Genomic DNA, 23,605 nt, shown 5'->3' with positions numbered 1-23,605 from the left:
GCATCCCAGGTGAGTACTATCCGAACGGTTGATGGGCAGACAGCATCAGATGCGAATGAATACCGGGCTAGTTGAGCCAAGTACTTTAGGCAGTTGTACACAGCAGAGCCCCCAACCGGATAGCTCCCCCTGGCTGGCTGGGTTGCATATGGCGACTGCTGATTCACCAATAGACGAAACTCCATCCTTTCCTACGGAAGTGAGAAATTCTGTGAGGAAGTTGAAAGTAGGAAAGGCAGATGGAATCTGTAATATCACCGCAGAGATGTTGAAACCTGGGGGTGAAGAAATGATCCATGGGTTGCATGCCGTACTGTCTGCCTTGTGCCATTTCTCTCGACTGGGAAAGGGGGTTGGTTATCCCTCTCAAGGAAAGGGGACCGACAAGACTGCAACAGTTACCGTGGTATTACACTGCTCAGTGTGACGACCAAGGTGTTCGCTTCTGCCGATGAAAATTCGATCTCATCTGCTAAAGTTTCAGAGACCTAAGCAATCTGGGTTCAAGCCCGCTAAGTCAACAACTGACCGGGTCCTAGCACTTCGCATCCTCGTGGAGCGCCAACGTGAGTTTCGATAGGGGCTGCTCGCCGCCTATGTCGATCTCAAAACGACTTATGACTTAGTGCATCGTAAGGCACTCTGGAATATTGTGCGGTTCGGTGGGATTTCTGGCCTTTACTCCGGGACCAAGAGTTTTTTTTTTTTTTTTTTTTTTTTTTTTTTTACAGCTAAGGAGACAGCTCAAGGGCGCAAAGAAAAAAAAAAAGAAAAAAAGGCCCGCTACTCACTGCTCCCGAACAGAAGTTAAAGGAGTGTCCAAATCAGAGGTTAATTTCGGAGGAGAGGTCTGATACCCTCCTCTTGAAAGAGTTCAAGTCGTAGGCAGGAGGAAATACAGATGAAGGAAGATTGTTCCAGAGTTTACCAGCGTGAGGGATGAATGAGTGAAGATGCTGGTTAACTCTTGCATAAGGGGTTTGGACAGTATAGGGATGAGCATGAGTAAAAAGTCGAGTGCAGCGGGGCCGCGGGAAGGGGGGAGGCATGCAGTTAGCAAGTTCAGAAGAGCAGTCAGCTTGGAAATATCGATAGAAGATAGAAAGAGAGGCAACATTGCGGCGGAATTTAAGAGGTAGAAGACTATCAGTATGAGGAGGAGAGCTGATGAGACGAAGAGCCTTAGCCTCCACTCTGTCCAGAAGAGCTGTGAGTGGAGCCCCCACACATGAGATGCATACTCCATACGAGGGCGGACAAGGCCCCTGTATATGGACAGCAACTGTGCAGGGGAGAAGAACTGGCGGAGACGGTACAGAACGCCCAGCCTCGAGGAAGCTGATTTAGTAAGAGATGAGATATGAAGTTTCCAGTTGAGATTTTGAGTTAAGGATAGACCAAGGATGTTTAGTGTTGAGGAAGGTGATAGCTGGGTGTTGTCAAAGAATAGGGGATAGTTGTTTGGAAGATTGTGTCGAGTGGATAGGTGAAGAAAAAGTGTTTTTGACGCGTTGAAGGACACCAGGTTCTTCTTACCTCAATCGGAAATAATAGTAAGGTCTGAGGCTAAGCGTTCTGCAGCCTCCAGCCTTGAGTCGTTAAGTTCCTGAAGGGTGGGTCTTCTATTAAAAGAAGTTGAATAATGCAGAGTGGAATCATCGGCGTAGGAATGGATAGGACAGTTCGTTTTGGAAAGAAGATCATCAATGAACAACAGAAAAAGAGTGGGAGATAGGACAGAACCCTGTGGGACACCACTGTTAATAGATTTAGGGGAAGAACAGTGACCGTCTACCACGGCAGAAATAGAACGGTCAGAAAGGAAACTGGAGATAAAGGTACAGAGAGAAGGATAGAAACCGTAGGAGGGTAGTTTAGAAAGCAAAGATTTGTGCCAGACCATATCAAAAGCTTTTGATATGTCCAGCGCAATAGCAAAAGTTTCACCGAAACGGTTGAGAGAGGATGACCAAGAGTCAGTTAAGAAGGCTAGGAGATCACCAGTAGAACGCCCCTTGCGGAACCCATACTGGCAATCAGATAGAAGGTCAGAAGTGGAAAGGTGCTTTTGAATCTTCCGGTTAAGGATTGATTCAAAAGCTTTAGATAGACAAGAAAGTAAAGCAATAGGACGGTAGTTTGAGGGATTGGAGCGGTCACCCTTCTTAGGTACAGGCTGTATGAAGGCATACTTCCAGCAAGAAGGAAAGGTAGATGTTGACAGGCAGAGGCGAAAGAGTTTGACCAGGCAGGGTGACAGCACGGAGGCACAGTTTTTAAGGACAATAGGAGGCACTCCATCAGGTCCATAAGCCTTCTGAGGATTGAGGCCAGAGAGGGCATAGAAAACATCATTTTGAAGAATCTTTATAACAGGCATAAAGGAGTCAGAGGGGGGATGAGTAGGAGGAATATGCCCAGAATCGTCCAGAGTGGAGTTTTTAGAAAAAGTTTGAGAGAAGAGTTCAGCCTTAGAGATAGATGAGACTGCAGTGTTGCCGTCAGGACTGAGGAGTGGAGGGAAAGATGAAGAAGTGAAGTTGGAGGAGATGTTTTTGGCTAGATGCCAGAAGTCACGGGAAGAGTTAGAGAAAGCAAGGTTTTGACATTTTCTATTAATGAAAGAATTTTTGGTTAGTCGGAGAGTGCTGTTAAGTGTGGGGTAGGCGTTTCTGGCTTCTTCCCGGTTAATTCAGGAGTGAGGCAGGGGTTTATCCCTACTCCATCACTTTTCAACACTTGGATGGACAGGGTATTAGGTACAGATGCTGATCAAAGTCGTTACGGAGCATCTGGCAACGACATCAATCAATCAATCAATAGAGGCATACGCCGGGGGGCGCGTCGCCTCACCCACCCTACGGTACCAAGTCCAGGGATCTCTCCGGGCGAGTCTCCATGCAGGCCCCCTTCCCATCCTGAGTACCTCCTGAAAGAATCTATCGACTTGCTCAAACCACGAGCTCCGTGGGCGTCCCCTTGCCCTCCTCCACTCTGGATTGTCTCTTATTACAGAGACAACCCGATGACCAGAATCAGCTTCAGGGTAACGTGCATAGCTGGGCACGATAACAGAAAACCTTATTCCCGATAACCGATAACTGATAATGGAAAACCTTATCGGTGATAACCGATATTCGTTAACTGGAAACACATATATTGGCGATAACCGATAACCGATACTCGATATTAATCCACAATTTCGATACTAGCTAGCGATAAATCCGATAGGCGAAAACAATACTATATTGATATTTCAAATAAAAAAAACATAGATGAGTTCAAATTTTCATTATCTGTATTTTAGAAAACTTACAAAATCTGAGAACCACACGTTGACACGTACATATGGACGGTAATACTGGAAACGCCTGTGCCGGTGTTGTGTTATTTGGCGTCCCCACCGTCAAAAGCTGGCGCGTTTGTTTACAAATACTGGTCTCTCGTGAACTGTGCCTGCTCAGACCAGCAAGCATAGACCTGTACAGTCTCACAAAGCCTTTTAACCGTAATTAAGAGTTGCTGGAAGGCTGAGTCAGACATACAGTACCACTACCACCATCCTCGCTGTTTCTAGACCGACACTATGTACGAGTTATATTTATATGTACAGAGTGTCGTTCTAGAAACAGCGAGTATGGTGATTCAGCCTTCCAGCAACTACTCTTAATGTGTTAAAAAGCTTTGTGAGACTGTACAGGTCTACGCTTACTGGTCTGAACATGCATAGTTCACGAGAGACCAGTGTTTGTAAACAAAAGCGCCAGCTTTTGACGATGGGACACCAAATAACACAACACCGGGTGCCTTCAATACCACGGCATGCTCACAAACGAATATGGAATATCAGATTTGAGGCAGTGAATAATCATTTTTTGGACAAAGGTAAATGATTTTTCTCTTTGATATATTGATTTTTGAGTCTAATATAAAAAAATAACCTTGTGTAATGTTGATGGTCAAGGTATGAAATTTCTTCACCGAAGATAATTTCATACCCCGAAGTTTTTTCATACAACACCGGGCGCCCGGGCCACGTGTAGGGAGGAGACAATGTTTTTTTTGTTTTTTTCTGAGAGGCGGAAAAAAGTAGCGATTATCGCTGGTTTGGTTACAAAAGTAACGAAGATACCGATATATATTTAAATAAAAAGCGGATGGCCGATAACCTGATTTTGTTATCAGCGATAAAGTATCGCGATAACTTATCGCGATAACGCCCAGCTATGGTAACGTGTCACTTGCCCGTATTGCCAGAGTTGGCGATAACGGACTATGCAGATAGTATATGTCGAATCAGTCTCACGGAGTAGTCGCCGGTTTGACACAAAGTCATTCCAGCGATATCCCATGATTTTTCGTAGACATTTATTACCAAAGGCATCACTCAGCCTCTCTAAGTTCTCATTTAGTGTTCATGTCTCACAACTATAGCGTAGGACAGGGGTACAAGGGACTTGAAGATCCGGAACTTTTTCCTTCTGCACAGGTATCGACAACGCCATATACTCGTGTTGAACGAGTCCATAACACCGTGAGCCAAACCAATCCGCCGTAAGACTTCCTGGCGAGACATCCTTGGTATGAACTACACTACCAAGATAAATGAAACTTTCGGAGATCTCAATGTCCCACCACACGCATGAACAGACTGTACTGTTTCATCTAGCAAGCCTCCAAACACCTGTACCTTGGTCTTGGCCCAGGAGACCTGAAGTCCCAAGGGTTTTGCCTCCTCGTGCAGTACCTAGAGAGTCATCACCAAAACCTCCAGCGACTCAGTCAGGATTACTGCAGCATCGACAAAAACAAAGTCAGTGACCCAAGTATTGCCAATGGATAATCTGCAATGACTCTGGTCCACAACTCTGCCTAGTACCCAGTCCATACAAGTGTTGCAAAGTGATGGGGCAAGGACACAGCCCTGCCTCACTCCCGCATTCACGGGAAAGAAGTGCATTGAATTCAGTGTTATTTTACAAATCACAATGGCTAAGCAACTACGAGGAGTAATTTGTTGAAATCAGGCATGAATATTTTACATTCTGTGGTACCCTCAGGGCATACATGATTTTGGCCTTGGTATTAAAATTTGGCCTGAATATTTTTCTTTGGGTAAGTGTTTATTTGTATTTTATTAGTTTTTTTTTCTAACACTTATAATGCACATAAAGCATTGAAAATTATACTGTAAAATCTCCAAGATGACCCACAAGTGACGTTAAAAAGGCAGACCCCTACGAGACATATACGTAGACAGGCATAATGACCAACATAAATAATCCATGACCGCTGCTTCTACTTGCCTTGAAAATTTGCTGCGTCTCATCCTGCTCGACGCCAATTTCTGGAAAGAAATAAAGCGCCAATGTAACTTCAACACGCTTAGGGATCGAAGTATCCCGAAGAAATGTACAAAAATAGTTGCACAAGAATAGAAAATAATAAATTAGTACTCAGTTGTCTGAATGAGGCCAGTCGACCTAAAAATGGCAGTCAATGAAAACCAATCATTAAACATCTGCCATTCACGTCTATAAATTTTTAAATAATACTTGAAAATTATGAACGTATTTTGCATCAATCATTTATGACCGTCGACCCTATCGGCTCATTCACGGCAATACTGATGTTTCTTTTTTAATTTTATTCCATCGCAGTTTATCTAGTTTATACGATTTGATACTGGTCCTAGCATTTTTGTCAGTAGCTATATGTATTTCATTAATTTCATATTTACCCGCCAAAAGACTCGTCATAAAACCGAGCAGTCTGCGCTTTTCCAACGAATGCAAATAAAGATAGAAATACGGGCATACGCTATAGCTGCGCGTGGCGACGGTGTTCATCTCCATCTCGCTGGCCCTGTTGCCTGTGGTGGGAGCGAAGACTTAACTTACCCGCACAGGGACAGTGTAACATCCGGGTTACCACAGTTTACCTCCCACAGATTTACCCTAGGTACCCATTTATCGACCATTCCGAGAGGTATGATGAACAGTTGGGCTGAATGCCGACCGCCCAGGCCGGGATTTCAATCCATGCCCGCGGATTCATAGTCAGGGACACTAACCACAGCACCGCGGAGGTGTATAAAGCTGACTTGATATTCATTTATATGATGTTCCAAAGCAGTTTGCTCATTCATGTCACTCTTATCTGGACAAATTCCATATCATCAATATCCATTACATATCAGGGAACTAGAATTGATCATAGCATTGATACGGTGGTTCCTAGGAAACTGAAGAACTCAAATGAACATCAAAGTCGTTTTCCATTTAGGACAACCTATATCAAAAGAATTTAGTGAGAGGTTATTGCAATATTTAATCATTTGTATATTGCATTGATTTAAAAAAAATTTCATTACTCTCATTTATCAATGTTAAAATTTAAAGTTTAGCTCTACACCTCAGTTGAATACAGCGAAATTCAGATGCGGTTTCTTTCGATAAAGAGAAATCGTATGGCTATTCTAAAATAAAATAAAATAAAAAACATAGCCAATAAATTAACTAAGAGACATGATAATTATCTTACTCTTAAAAAAAACATGGAAAATGAAAACAATGATAAATGCACAGAATTTATAAAAAGAAAAAAGTTTATAGCGATATCAAAATGCCTGACCAAATTAAAATAGAGAACTTTGTCAGAAGGAAATATCGTAACAAAGCTCATGAACTTATAACGGATATTTTTGCAGGGATAAAGTCCAAACTGTCAATGACAGAAAAAATCACCAAGCATCATGTGTGAAACACACTGATCAATACTAATAAATATATATATATATATATATATATATATATATATATATATATATATATATATATATATATATATATATATATATATATATATATATATATATATATATATAAGATAAGATAAGATATTTATTTTGTCATATTGTCATACAAAAACACTGTTGCATACAACACGAAATTCTTTATGGCTAGGAGCTCCATGGATAAAAATATGAATAAGACAGTAAACTTAATAGACTAGATCATAGTTAATCACAGAACGTTGATTCAAGATTATGTTCGTAAGTGGTTAAAAAGGGAGATACTTTTAGGAACAAATGATTTTCTATACCTGTCTGTGCGTTGGGTGGGCACACTTAGTCTTCTTCCTGACCTTGAGGATACATACTGACTGTGCAGGGGATGGCCTGCATCTTTCATTATCTTCTCTACCTGCTTCGTCACACCTTCCTGATAGAGTCTGTCTATTGCTTTGGTTTCTGCACCTACTTTCTTTGCCTTCTTAACAATTCTTCCTAGCTTGTTTTTATCTTTACATGTTACCTTTCCATACCAGGCAGTGATTGAAAAGTTTATTATAGACTCAATGGTTGACTTATAAAAGAGACTAAGTATTCTTTTATCTATATGCACATTGTTTAAAATTCGTAAAAAGTGGAGTCTTTGGTTACATTTTTTAGTTACCAAGTCAGTATTACAACTTCCATTTAGTTGATTGTCTATCATATAGCCCAGGTATTTGTACCGGCTAACTCTCTCTATATTTTCATCCTCAATTATAATGGGGTCCGGTGTGTTTTGATTTTTTTTTCCTAAAATCAATTATCATCTCTTGTCTTCTTAACATTTAGTTCTAAAAAATTATTTTTTCCCCATTCAATAAAATCATTAACCTGTGCTAAATAGCCTCTAGAATCATCATTGCTGATTTTTCCAATTATTACTGTGTCATCAGCGTATTTTATTAAGGTGCACTGATTGTACCGGCTCCTACAGTCATCTGTGTAAAGACTGAACAAGACGGGGTACATAACACACCCCTGGGGGGCCCCCGTGTTGGTGACAATTACGCTGGATTTAACATGACCTAGCGTAGTGGACTGTGGTCTCTGAGTTAAGAAGCTGAAAATCCACTACAATATATAACAGTTCACATCCATCCCAAGCAATTTATTCAACAAAATGTGGGGTTGGATTGTATTGAAGGCAGAGCTGAAGTCTATATACAGTATTCTGGCTTGAGAATTTGGTTTGTCTATGTGTTTGCTAACATCATTTAACAGAGTCAGACTTGCATCCTGGACACTCCTATTCTTACAGTATGCAAACTGCAGTGGGTCTCGAATTGTTTCTACACTGTCACACAAATATGCTTTCAGTATATTTTCCAGGCTTTTCATTATATTTGAAGTTAGGACTACAGGTCTAAAGTCATCAAGCACTTTAGGGAAGGAGATTTTTGCAATGGGCTTTATTTCTGACTCTTTCCAATTATACGGCACCACCCCTTGGTCTATGGAGTCCTGGGAAAGTGTCTGTAGCACTGGTGCAAGTTGTTCAGCACAGTATTTGAGTGCTTTGGCTGGCACCCCGTCAGGCCCCGTGGCCTTGTTAGTTCGTACACGCCTCAGGGACTGCACCACACACTCCTGTGTTATAATAATTCTTTCATCTATACATCATTATGCAAAACGTAGGTAAGGGCAGATCTGTCTATTCAATAAATAGACAGTTTTTAAAGCTAGGTTCGGTAGTTTGAGGGATTCCTGCCAGCTTTGGCTGGAGGGATGGGGGGTGGGCGAGGATTATATATATATATATCATATATATATATGATATATATATATATATATATATATATATATAACCTTTTATATAGCTACCCATATTTTGGTCTCCATCATTTGTTTGTTCTAGCTCAACAAAAACCTGTTGTTGGTAACACTATACCCTTGTGATATTACTACAAACTTTCTATATATTTCTCCAGCCCAAAGTCTACCACTACTTCGGCTATTCCTTTACCTTACGATCTACCCCTTTGTAGACCGACCCCAGTAGGTTCAGTAACTATCATCTTCCCGCCTACCCTACCACAAATCTTCTTCTATTACGACGCCCTGCTACGGCAGCTGTCTAGCAGCACTGCTGTAAACCATCTCCTAAAAACATTAGCGTCACGCACAATCCTAAACGTCCAAGAGGCGTGGTGGTGAAAGCAAAATAACATGGCTGGAGTCGTTTTTTTCATTACCTTCCTCGTGGAGAATGATGCTACGAGGGCAGAGGTATAAGTGTCAATGCAGCGCCAGGTATGCAAGGAAGACAGGCTATAAATCGACCGGTGACTGTCCCACTATGCCTGTAGTGGGTTTCCAATATCCTCTAAACAAACAGGCCCATATATAGCTTACCGGCAAAGGTTTGTTTTGCACAACGGATATATAGTCTGACCACCAGCAAATATATATATATATATACGAGTCCCCGCATCTCCAACTACTAAAATATATATGAAGGTATGTACCAGGGAGCTAAGCATATATATATTTCATGCATGATATGCAAGGGTTTATATGGCTACCATCTGTGTCTTTGGTGGAGGGTTAGTTTCATCTGGCAGTATCGTCGGCCTTCTGTAGTCTTTATTCTGCAATTCCATTGAACTGTGTCCTTCCTGGCTTTCACCACATACACAGTACCTACCAATGTCCACTAAACCACAATATAAATCGCCAGTAGTTTCCTTCATCCACAAGTTTCTACCACATCCTCGATCTCACATGTTTTCTCTCAACGCACCCCTTCGCACCTGGATCCTTTCAATGTTTAAACCCGGCATATTATCCCGTTTCACATCGGGAATGGCACAGCTTTTTCAACCCCTGAATCATCTTATAATAAATCTTGACTTCCAAAAATCTGCACCGATTCCCACATGATGATATTTAAAGGAGTTCTATAGTAAATGGCATCCAGCTCTCTGAACCGGTGTCGCATTTCGTCAAGTATGTGTATCGCTGTTCTAATGCTAAATACTAGCTTAATATTACAGAGGGTAAACTTATTCCTGTTAGGTTACTGCCTCCAAATAAACTCCCACCTTTCAGGCTTACTAGATCTCTTCAAATGATTTCTAGTCCATCTGAATTATTGATTCCACTTGACGTTATTGGACTGGTATAATCAGAGTAAAAACTCACAATAAAGGCTGCAGAACAAATCTCTCTCGCAATCCTGACAGGGAACCTGGTGCTTCTTGAGAGAAACACAATAATAGATATGCTTAGATACATCATCCACTTATTCTCAGGTACTTCGCACTCCATCACTCCACATTTTGAGCAACGATGAATGTTGCTATTATTTTCCTCGGTCACTAATCTGTTTAGTTCCAGTCAACTGAGAATCACTAGTGTCTGGTTAATCCCTCGAGGCCAAGGTCAAGCTCAATTATTCTCAAATGCTTGGTATCTGGCAACTTACTGGATCGCGAGGGTAAAGACTGTATCTGACTTTTAATAAATCATTCATCAAACTCAAAAACCTGAGACATTTTATGGTTTTTTATATATATATATATATACCCTACTATGTATACACTAACCGACATGCTTAATTCACGCGGTCAGATATATATATTACCATTGATATATATATATCATAATTTTTTTACAGCAAAGGAGACAGTCTCAAGTTTTGCACACAAAAGGTGATTGTGTTTTGGCTTAGAGAGATAAAGCTCGCCACCTACTGGGCAATCCTCACAAAGGAAACAAAAGAGGTGGCCGAAAGTAATGGTCAAATACGAGAGGAGATGTCCTGATACCCTCCTCTTGAAAGAGTTCAAGTCGTAGGCAGGAGGAAATACAGATGAAGGAAGATTGTCTCCAGAGTTTACCAGCGTGAGGATGAAAGAGTGAAGATGCTGGTTAACTCTTACATAAAGAGGTTTGGACAGTATAGGGATGAGCATGAGTAGAAAGTCGAGTGCAGTGGGGCCGCGGGAGGGGGGGAGGCATGCAGTTAGCAAGTTCAGAAGAGCATTCAGCGTGGAAATATCGATAGAAGATAGAAAGAGAGGCAACATCGCGGCGGAATTTAAGAGGTAGAAGGCTATCAGTAGGAGGAGTAGAGCTGATGAGACGAAGAGCTTTAGACTCCACTCTGTCCAGAAGAGCTGTGTGAGTGGAGCCCCCCCACACGTGAGATTCATACTCCAAACGAGGGCAGACAAGGCCCCTGTATATGGATAGCAACTGCGCGGGGGAGAAGAACTGGCGGAGACGATACAGAACGCCCAACCTCGAGGAAGCTGATTTAGCAAGAGAGGAGATATGAAGTTTCCAGTTGAGATTTTGAGTTAAGGATAGACCAAGGATGTTTAGTGTTGAGGAAGGTGACAGCTGAGTGTTGTCGAAGAATAGGGGATATGTGTTTGGAAGATTGTGTCGAGTTGATAGGTGGAGAAATTGAGTTTTTGAGGCATTGAAGGACACAAGGTTCCTTATGCCCCAATCGAAAATGATAGCAAGGTCTGAGGTTAAGCGTTCTGCAGCCTCCAGTCTGGAGTCGTGTTTTTCCTGATATGATGGTCTTCTATTAAAAGAAGTTGAATAATGCAGAGTGGAGTCGTCGGCGTATGAGTGAACAGGACAGTTTGTTATGGAAAGATCAATGATGAATAACAGGAAGAGAGTGGGTGATAGGACAGAGCCCTGTGGAACGCCACTGTTGATAGGTTTAGGGGAAGAGCAGTGACCGTCTACCACCGCAGAGATAGAACGGTCGGAAAGGAAACTGGAGATAAAGGAACAGAGAGAGGGATATAATCCGAAAGAGGGCAGTTTAGAAAGCAAAGACTGGTGCCAGACTCTATCGAAGGCTTTCGATATGTTTATTTCAACAGAGAAAGTTTCACCGAAACGGCTAAGAGAGGATAACCAAGAGTCAGTTAAGAGAGCAAGAAGTTCGCCAGTAGAACGCCCCTTGTGGAATCCATACTGGCGATCAGATAGAAGGTTAGAAGTGGAAAGGTGCTTTTGAATCTTCCGGTTAAGGATTGATTCAAAAGCTTTAGATAGACAGGAAAGTAAAGCTATAGGGCGGTAGTTTGAGGGATTGGAACGGTCACCCTTCTTAGGTACAGGCTGTACAAAGGCATACTTCCAGCAGAAAGATGTTGATAGGTAGAGACGAAAGAGTTTGACCAGTCAGGGTGTCAGCACAGAAGCACAGTTTTTAACGACAATAGGAGGCACTCCATCAGGTCCATAAGCCTTCTGAGAGTTGAGGCCAGAGAGGGCATAGAAAACATCATTTGGAAGAATCTAATAACAGGCATAAAGAAGTCAGAGGGGGGATGAGTAGGAGGAATATATATATATATATATATATATATATATATATATATATATATATATATATATATATATATATATATATATATATATATATATATATATATATATATATATATATATATATATATATATATATATATATATATATATATATATATATATATATATATATATATATATATATATATATATATATATATATATATATATATATATATATATATATATATATATATATATATATATATATATATATATATATATATATATATATATATATATATATATATATATATATATATATATATATATATATATATATATATATATATATATATATATATATATATATATATATATCAGAGCTGGGCACTTCTGATCATCAGTCCGATCGTCCGATCTTCCGATCTGATCGGAACAGCAATTGGCGATCGGAATACATCTTTGTATAAGGTAATCGGACTGTGGAGATCGGAACTTCACAAACTAACTTCCGATCACCGATCACAGAAAAGAAAGTGGTCAACGTTGTCATGGCAACAAGTGACTGCGGACTTCTTACAATTATTTTTATACACGTTGCTATATAGTTACTTCAATAAGCGTCTTTATTTATAAAATTAAGCGATAATTATTGATCGTTAATCTATTTAATCTTGGTAAGGTATCGTGAACGAGACGCGCAGGCGCAAAGTCGCTTTATTTGCTTGGCGGGACTTGTTACGCGACGCCATGACAGTGTGGTGTGGGCTGCAGTAGTGGGCTTCCGCTCACTCCAGTACCCGAGTGGCCTGCCCAAGATGTCAGTTATGCATTTTCTGCTGCAGTGTTACCACCCTCTAATGGCAGGCGGCAGTTCCTTTCCGGTAAACCAACAAGACCTAAGCAAAAATGGGGGGCTTCGCCCCGCCTCGACTCCCTCACCTTCTTAACCGGGGGGAGGGCTTTGCCTTCCTCGACACCCCCCCACCCACCCGTCGGGCTCCCCCAGCAACAAGAGGAGGAGGAGGAAGGATGTCTTGCGAGACAGCGCAACATGCCGCCCAGACCACAGCACCAAACTAACGCCCAATACCCCTCCCATCCAAGAACTTATCTAACCTCTTCTCGAATGTATCTATCGTGTTGGCGCTCACAGCATGACTTCTACGTCTGTTCTACTCATGCACCACTGTTGGTACACCAATTCTTGCCTATGTCTTTGTTGAACCTGAACTTATCCAACTTAAACCCATTGCTTCGTGTCGTACCCGGTGTGGTGTCATCTGCCATCTACGTATCCTAAGACATCCCATCGTATCTACGCATGCGCGGGATTTATTTAAAAACAAAGAGTGGATGAATTGCGACACAGTACCGTGTCCTTGTCGACTGCCTATCGCGATATGTTCCACCTGAGTTTGTTTTTTAATATTTTTAAAAGTAAATGTTGACGTATGTTTTGAATTTGAAAATTGCTTGAAATTTTAAAGTTTCTTCCTGCACCCTTTGTATGTCAGTAAATGAGGTAAATGAGGTATGTCGGTAAATGTGATAAATGAGATAACCTGCTTCCCTTGTATGTCGGTAAATGTGATAAATGAGATAACCTGCTCCCCTTGTATGTCGGTAAATGTGATAAATGAGATAACCTGCACCCCTTGTATGTCGGTAAATGTGATAAATGAGATAACCTGCTCCCCTTGTATGTCGGTAAATGTGATAAATGAGATAACCTGCACCCCTTGTATGTCGGTAAATGTGATACATGAGATAACCTACACCCCTTCTATGTTGGTAAATGTAATAAATGAGATAACCTACCCCCCTTGTATGTCGGTAAATGTGATACATGAGATAACCTACACCCCTTGTATGTCGGTAAATGTGATAAATGAGATAACCTACACCCCTTGTATGTCGGTAAATGTGATAAATGAGATAACCTGCACCCCTTGTATGTCGGTAAATGTGATACATGAGATAACCTACACCCCTTGTATGTCAGTAAATGTGATAAATGAGATAACCTACACCCCTTCTATGTTGGTAAATGTGATAAATGAGATAACCTACACCCCTTGTATGTCAGTAAATGTGATAAATGAGATAACCTACACCCCTTGTATGTCGGTAAATGTGATAAATGAGATAACCTACACCCCTTGTATGTCAGTAAATGTGATAAATGAGATAACCTACACCCCTTGTATGCCGGTAAATGTGATAAATGAGATAACCTACACCCCTTCTATGTTGGTAAATGTGATAAATTAGATAACCTACACCCCTTGTATGTCAGTATATGTGATAAATGAGATAACCTACACCCCTTCTATGTCGGTAAATGTGATACATGAGATAACCTACACCCCTTGTATGTCAGTAAATGTGATAAATGAGATAACCTACACCCCTTGTATGTCAGTAAATGTGATAAATGAGACAACCTACACTCTTCTGATTGATGGTCATGTTTCTCAGATTCTGTCCATTTAATGGCAGGCTATCTGAATTATGGGGTCCATGTCATTTTTTTATTTGGCCATTTCCCCATAAAAGCTGCCATGCTGTCTTGCCGCCATCTTGCCTGGACAAACTACGATATCAACACTGTTTTTTTTTTTTTTTTTTTTTTTTTTTTTTTACGTTGATTGCCTATTGCGCCGGTAGGCATCTTCCCGGTGGGGCCTGATGGTCGGCCCAAGGCTTCTTCCAGGTGGGGCCTGATGGTCGGCCCAGCCCGTTCTGGCGCAGGCGAGTGTTTATAGTGGCGCCATCTTGCATTGGCTCATGCTGCCCCCCGGAACTCGTTCTTGATTCGCTTGAACGGCTTCCTCTAGAGTCCGGGTTGATGGGTGGTCTTCAGGACAGCATGTGGGTAGTTTTAAGCCACTCGGCGGTGACTGAAAAATCCGAGTGGTAGCGTGGGGATTCGAACCCGCGTCGTCCATCACGCGGTGAATGTGGGCCCAGTACGCTACCACCTACGCCACCGCCTACCCGATGTTTGTAAACATCGGGTTCCACGCATGCGCAGATCAGGATGGGATGTCTTAGGATACGTGGATGGCAGTTGACACAACACCGGCTCACTTAAAATCAAAACCTTATTGCTTATGTTCTTCTTGTAACTAATTTATTTATGGACCAATATCTTTTACTCAGAAAGCTATTTAATCAGGATGGATAGCAGATTAATGATCACTATCGCTCGTTTATTATAGAATAGTAAAAAATATTTCCTAGATATCGATGATAAAATATTAAAAAGTTGAAAAATGTTTGTCAAAAATCTAGATCAACTTCAAACAAAAGTTAAAATAGCGATTCCTTTTTCAAACTTTCAGAAATTGAATAAAAAGAGTAGACTTAAATAAATGCCTAAAATAAGAAGTTAAGATAACATTTTTTCTTTACCATGTCCTGTATACCAAAAAAAAGAGGAAAAATAAAGATATTTATAAGCATATAATTAAGTTATCACTTATTTCAAATTATTGCTTAAGGAACGCCTAAAATAGGGGTTTCATGTAATTATTATTTTTTAAAAAATAGTAATTATTATAAGTTTTAATGATCGGATGATCGGAATGGTGATCAGAACAGCATTACTTCAAAAATGATCAGATGATCGGAATCGGTTCAGTTGCCCAAACTGATCGGATGATCTGGGATCGGAGCAGCAAAAAAGTGATCGGTGCCCACCACTGATATATATATATATATATATATATAGATATATATAGATATATATCTATTTAGATATCTATATATATATATATATATATATATATATATATATATATATATATATTATATATATATATATATATATATATATATATATATATATATGTATATATATATTTATCTTAGCTGGGCATGATAACAGAAAACCTTATTCCCGATACCCGATAACTGATAATGGAAAACCTTATCGGTGATAACCGATATTCGTTAACTGGAAACACAAATATAGACGATAACCGATACCCGATACTAATTCACAATTCCGATACTAGTTAGCGATAGGTCCGATAGGCGAAAACGATACTATATTGATATTTCAAATAAAAAAAAACATAAATGAATTCAAATTTTCATTATCTGTATTTTACAAAACTTACAAAACCTGAAAACCACACGTTGATACGTACATATGGACGGTAATAATAGAAACGCCTGAACCGGTGTTGTGTTATTTTGCGTCCCCACCGTCAAAAGCTGGCGCTTTTGTTTACAAACACTGGTCTCTCGTGAACTGCACATGCTCAGACCAGCAAGCGTAGACCTGTACAGTCTCACAAAGCTTTTTAACCGTAATTAAGAGTTGCTGGAAGGCTGAATCAGACATACAGTACCACTACCACTATCCCCACTGTTTCTAGAACAACACTCTGTACGAGTTGTATTTATATGTACAGAGTGTCGTTTTAGAAACAGCGAGGATGGTGGTACTGTATTTCTGATTCACCCTTCCAGCAACTACTTAATGTGTTAAAAAGCTTTGTGAGACTGTGCAGGGCTACGCTTACTGGTCTGAACATGCATAGTTCACGAGAGTCCAGTGTTTGTAAACAAAAAAGCCAGCTTTTGACGATGGGACACCAAATAACACAATACCGGGTGCCTTCAATACCATGGCATGCTCACAAGCGAATATGGAATATCAAATTTGAGGCAGTGAATAATAATTTTTTGGGCTAAGTTAAATGATTTTCTCTTTGATATATTGATTTTTGAGTCTAACAGAAAAAACTTATCTAGTGTTTTAATGTTGATGATCTAAGTATGAAATCTCTTCACCGAAGATATTTCATACCCCGAAGTTTTTTTAAACAACACCGGGCGCCCGGCCACGCATGCGCAGTAGGGAGGAGACAACGTTTTTTCTTCTGAGAGGCGGAAAAAAGTAGCGATTATCGCTAGTTTGGTTACAAAAGTAACGAAGATACCGATATATTTAAATAAGTAGCGGATGGCCGATAATTCGATTTTGTTATCAGCGATAAAGTATCGCGATAACTTATCGCGATAACGCCCAGCTATGATATATATTACATATATATATATATATATATATATATATATATATATATATATATATATATATATATATATATATATATATATATTATATATATATATATATATATATACATATATATATATATATATATATATATATATATATATATATATATATATATATATATATATATATATATATATATATATATATATATATAAAATATTAAAACGCCAAGGGCTGATGGCTTGTAAGTGAAATATGAGGCCCTTAAACCCTTCGTAGTAACATCAAATTTTGACCTATTGGCTCGGATTTAGCCGAAGTTTATTAATTTTTTTTTAGGCACTTAAACCCATCGTAGCAACACCAAATTTTGGCCTATTGCCGCGGATTTGGCCGAAGCTTTTTCAGTTTATGTTTGTTAAGCGATATAGCCCCTTAACGTGAAAACGGTAATATATTCTCCAATTTCGGGCGAGAGGGACGTTTTTGCCGAGGGGGGAGTATTGTAGCGGCCTTCGCTACAAAGCCAATCACGACGCGCGGAGCAGAATCCGTGCAATTCCGTGCAATTTGCACGGGTGCCCACTAGTGTATATATATATATATATATATATATATATATATATATATATATATATATATATATATATATATATATATATATATATATATATATATATACACACACACACATCTCTCTCTCTCTCTCTCTCTCTCTCTCTCTCTCTCTCTCTCTATCTATCTCTCTATCTATCTCTCTATATATCTATATATCTATATATATATATATATATATATATATATATATATATATATATATATATATATATATATATATATATATATATATACACACACACACACACACGAGGTGTGTCAAAAAAAATACCCGGACCGCGTGTGCTGTATGAGCTGTGAGAGGAGGAGGGATTAGCGGGTTATTGCACAATGTGACGCAATATCTTGGGAGTATATAACTGCGATTTCAGCTCCTAGAAGGAGCAATCTCCCCCACCCCCACCCAACCCACCCACCCTCTGAGGCAGAGACACGCCAGTCCTCGTCGACAGACCGACTTGGTCGGCTAGATTTCGATCGCCGATAGAGTCAGTCTGTCGGCTCCTTGCTGCGGGCCGCTTTGGCAAAGGCCCGTGCTCGCTCGTGCAAGAGGGAGCAATATCCCCCCCCCCCCCTCTGAGGAGTAAATCTTTAACGAACGAACGAATCTCTGCTGCCCAGGGGAACGCCAGCACTCGTCGAGCGAGCAACTCTCCCGGCCTCTGGGCCACCTATTGACTGTTGAGTAAATTGAGTTGCTCGCTCGCACGCCAGCATGCGGGGGCCCGCCGGCACGCCAGCCGGCGGGTTCAACCTACCATCACAGCGACGAGCCGTCACATCCGACAAAGGCCCGTTCCCCTTCTGAGGGGTAAATCTTTACAACAATACAACAATCTCTGCTGCCATTGTAGTCTTTTTCACGTCCTCTTGTTAAAACGTTTTCAAGCGTAGCTCGTCAAGCGATGAGCACAGAGCAACGAATCAACCTGGAGTTCTGGGTCTTCCTCCCTCCACCACTTACCCACTCAGTTTCTGTCTCATGCCCCGCCTCCATGCAGCCCCAGTCACACATTCACGACAATGACTCCCGGCGCCCTCCCGACATCAGACCACGCGCTGCCAGTTTTGGAATGTCGCGCTGCCAGACGTACGTAACGACCGTCGTAAGTCCATACCCTTGAGTGCCGACCATAGCCGATGTCGAAACGACGTTGTTATGACGTCGTTGAGATGGACATCCGACGGCCGTAGCTTATTCGCGACGGGTGACAGATATCGGGGAGGGCCCCGATTGTTTTGAAAATGTCCAAAACTGTCGGCGTGCTGCCCGACGGTGGGAGGCGTGGTCTGAGTCGGGAGAGCGCCGGGAGTCATTGTCGTGAATGTGTGACTCGGGCTTTATCGTCCGGTAGTAATAGAACTACCATCTGAAAGAGCACAATGGGGCGCTGGTCGCTACCGGTCAGCCCAGCCCCACCGCTCTGCCACATCTATATGTCACCATTATCGGATTAGGTCATTAGAGGCTAGGTGTTTAGTATACAGCCCTCTCTCTCTCTCTCTCTCTCTCTCTCTCTCTCTCTCTCTCTGCATGGGAAGTATGTGTTTTCGTACTTGAATGATTCATATGATTATAAAAAGGTAAACTGGTTGTCAGGGATGTGAAGTATAATTATGACAGTATCATTTTACACCCACGAAGTAAGCATTGTTTGAATTCTCCCGCAGCACGCGGAACAAAGAATCCATTTCACCCTCAGAGGCATTGACTTGACACACTAGCAGCACTAAATGGCATTCACATAGTACATATTAGGCTCACAAGTGCTTACAAGTTATATATATCCTGTTGGTTTTTATATCAACTGTCATCCACGGGCGATGACTTATGTTTCCTCCGGCTGAATGTTTTCGCCTTATAAATAACGTCTCCATTCCTTAGATAGCTGCATTAGACTGGTAATTCATCACCCTCACAGGCATTCACACTCACACTAACTAGCATACACATGATACAGTTCAAGCTCACAAGTGCTTACCTTTGCAGTTAGCTTTATTCTAATATCGACTGTCAACCACAGGTGATGAGTTTTGTTTCCTTCAGCTGAATGCTTTTGCTCTACAAACACCGTCTTCACTCCTTAGATGACAGTACAAAACTGAGAATTCATAAGCTGACAAAAGTACCTATCTGATAGCGTGTTTTCTTTTATCAAGATAACAATTGCTTTTGTATGTTGAGTTGCCCACGAGGAAGATTATTTTTGCAATTAAATTATATAGGAGCAGCGAGAATGACAAGAAGAGGACATGCAGAGACACCGTCCAGTATTAACAAGTTGATTAAAACTAGTGTTGCTTAAATATTTGCCTAAGCAAGCCTGATAAGTTGCTTCCAAAAATGAATAAATTATATGACACCTGTTGGCATCAGTAAAGAAACAGATAAGATACGTGCCGCACACTCGATCTGGACCCCTCAGCGTTTGATATCCTTTTACTTATAATTTTTGGGAACCCTTTATGACTAGTGCACAATAGCTATTATAAGAGAGGGATCCTCGTTCTTGCGATAAAGCCTAGAGAAAACCGGCAAATAGCCCAACTACAATGTGTCTAGGCTGCACCCCCTTGGCACAGGCAGAGGAAGGTGACGCAAGCCTCATACAGGCCGAGTCACACTACACCCTAAGTCTACACCAGCACGTTTACGGCGCGTGACCGTACCTGAACGGGGCCGTAACTGAACGGCACCAGCATGTGTCTTCACGCTACACCAGCACGCAAACGGCCCGAACCTGCACGGGACCGTCATGGACCGGCAACACCGTGCTCACACCGGCCGTCTCTTTCTCAGCGGTACGATCCTGTCCTCCAACCTGGACACATCTCAGCTTTGCTAACCATGTTCGAGAATATTAGTGCCAATGACTTGGCAGTGGCAGCACTTCTTATGGAAGAAGAGGAAAATGAAAATTTCCAAAAGAAAAACAAAAGACTTTGGGAACATAAATCATTAAAGAAAAGGAAAACAGAAAGAGAATATATGCAACACTATAAAAAGAACTGATGGACGATGAACAAAAGTTCCATCAGTATTTCAGGCTGTCCAGACATCAGTTTCATGAGTTGCTAAATCTACATGAGGACACCAGTGGCGGATCCAGCTCCAGGTGAAGGGGGGGGCGGCTGATATACAAGATGGGCGCCATACCATACCATATCATTATATATATATATATATATATATATATATATATATATATATATATATATATATATATATATATATATATATATATATATATATATATGCCTATTTCTTGTTGAATATTCACATAATATTTGCTAGCATTGCAATTAAAGGTGGGCAGTGACCTGCCCAGGCTGCCCAGTGCCCACGAGGCGACAACTGGCTGGCTGCGTGGCTGGCATTTGAATCCACCAAATCCATCTGGCGCCGCTTGACGCGCATTTTTTTTTTTTTTTTACAAATACAAATATGATAATGTTCGCAATTTATTTTATTTGTTTTGTATGTTTATTATTTATTTTAGTAGTAGTAGTAGTAGTAGTAGTAGTAGTAGTAGCAGTAGTAGTAGTAGCAGTAGTACTAAAAGTAGTAGTGGATCAATTGAACAATTGCCCCCCAGACCACTCTGGTGGAGCGATTCTTCAGGTAGGCAGAGTTGGGGGGGGGGGGGAATTCTTCAGTTGATGACAGGACTACAGCGGGTGGCCAAAACCTCACCGGTAGACCTGACATCAGGGGATCAAAACCTCACCATAACATTTTTGACGAACCTGACACAACTTGTGATCAGTTTTAGCACCACTGGGTTCATGTATTCAGTCTGTAGTTCGCCATGGCCCGTGACACATTCAAGTCTGTCGTGCTCCCTTTGCTGACTGAGGATCCTTTGCCTGTGATCAATTGGCTTAAACAACATCGACTTGTAAGAAATGAAGTGTGGCAATTGTGACAATGCGATGAACTGGACTAAACATGCCAAGTGTAAGGATGGTTATGCGTGGAGATGCCAAACGAAAGGCTGTGTTAAGTACAAATATACAACAGCGATAAGGACTGGATCATTTTTTGATAACTCCAATTTATCACTTCAGACCTAGATCCATGCATTGTACATATGGAGTGAACGCATTGGCGAAAAACAAGCATCCCGTCAAACAGGTGTTTCAGAGAAAACTGTGGTCGACTGTTACAGTTTTTTTTTTCGAGAAGTGTGCAGCAGATACCTTCAGGCCAACCCCATCAAGCTTGGCGGTCCTGGGACAGTGGTAGAAGTGGATGAATCTTGTTTTTCTCATAAGCCCAAGCACCATCGGGGTCGAGGACCACACACCTCTATGTGGGTGTTTGGCATGGTCGACTCTAGCACATCACCAGCGGTCGGCTACTTGGAAATCGTGGACGCAAAAGATGCTGCTACCCTTCTCCCTGTCATCAACACAGTGGTGCAACCAGAGTCCATCATTCATTCTGATGAATGGAGGGCATACCACAACATCCAGGGCCAAGGATTTGAGCACAGGACGGTCAACCATTCTCTAAACTTTGTTGATCCTCAAACTGGGATTCACACTCAAACAATTGAGACATATTGGAACAAACACAAGACCCACCTCTAGACGATGAGGGGCTGCAGGCGAGACTTCCTTTACTCATATCTGCAGGAATTTATGTGGCGCGACCGATTTTTTACCAATGCCTATGAAAATCTGAGTATTCATATTTCCACTCAATACCCTATGTGAAAAATGCAAAAAATAAAGTGCTCCACATATGCTGTGTATTCTCACACCCAATTAGTATACATGTACATAATAATTGGGTAGGCGGTGGCTCAGTGGTAGCGTGCTGGGCCCATATTCATCGCGTGATGGACGACGCGAGTTCGAATCCCCACGCTACCACCTCGGATTTTTCAGTCACCGCCGAGTGGCTTAAAATTACCCACATGCTGTCCTGAAGACCACCCATCAACCCGGACTCTAGTGGAAACCGTCCAAGTGAATCAAGAACGAGTTCCGGGGGGCAGCATGAGCCAAGAGAAGATGGCACCACTATAAACACTTGCCTGCGCCAATACGGGCTGGGGCCGACTACCATCTAGGCCCCTTAAGCAAGCCTACCGGCGCCATAGGCGTAAGACGTAAAAAATAAAAAATAAACTATTAGTTATAAATAATGCGATATATAGAATATAAGATTATGCATAATAAATGGCATAAACTTAAAATAATACATTAATTTCCGATATTTCTAGTTGAGGAACGATTCTTCAGTTGGGCAGAGTTGGTGTGGCGAATCTTCAGTTGGGAACTCGATCTGGGGGGGGCGATTCTTCAATTGATCCACGTAGTATTGTTACTATTATTGTCATTATAATTAGTAGGCTAGTAGTAGTGTTCAACGGAATTATAGCCCCCCCCCAGATCTCAGTGAATCTTTGAAAGGGCGCAATTTAGGTCCTAAGGGGGGGGCGGCCGCCCCCTCCCCCCCGCAATAACAGCGACATAACAGAGAGAGAGAGAGAGAGAGAGAGAGAGAGAGAGAGAATGAATGCATGAATGCGGTGCTATACGCTCCCCGAGCCCACGCCTGTCTGCTGTGCAGGTGCCAGTCGGTTACGTAAGCGTGTTCACACTATTCAACACTGACCAGCTACAGACCGTTCCGTACCGGCACGGACCTGCAAAATATTCTCGCCGACAATCCCGACCGGCAAGTGCTGGTGACGGTCCGCGCCGGAGACGTGCAGGTCCGTAGCAGTGTGAACACAACAATGGGTTTCCCATTGAAGAATATTTTGTTGGTCCGGAACGGTATACGTTCCATGCCGGTCACTTTACGTATAGTGTGAATAAGC

The 23,605-nt window shown here is 41.4% G+C and overlaps 1 protein-coding gene across 1 annotated transcript in view; it reads right to left on the bottom strand.

Annotated features, from left to right (window-relative positions):
• Positions 1 to 19,986, bottom strand: part of LOC126988073 (uncharacterized) — a gene marked incomplete at its 3' end in the record, with an annotated part of 74,986 nt that extends 55,000 nt beyond the window's left edge. The window contains 2 exon segments of the mRNA XM_050845881.1: positions 5,307 to 5,347; positions 19,754 to 19,986. Of these exon segments, the coding sequence (XP_050701838.1) occupies positions 5,307 to 5,329 (23 nt within the window).
• Between the last annotated feature and the right edge of the window lie 3,619 nt (positions 19,987 to 23,605).

This window comes from Eriocheir sinensis, chromosome 67 (assembly GCF_024679095.1).
Source record: "Eriocheir sinensis breed Jianghai 21 chromosome 67, ASM2467909v1, whole genome shotgun sequence".
Lineage (NCBI taxonomy): Eukaryota > Metazoa > Arthropoda > Malacostraca > Decapoda > Varunidae > Eriocheir > Eriocheir sinensis.
This window is presented reverse-complemented; position numbering and strand designations above follow the sequence as displayed.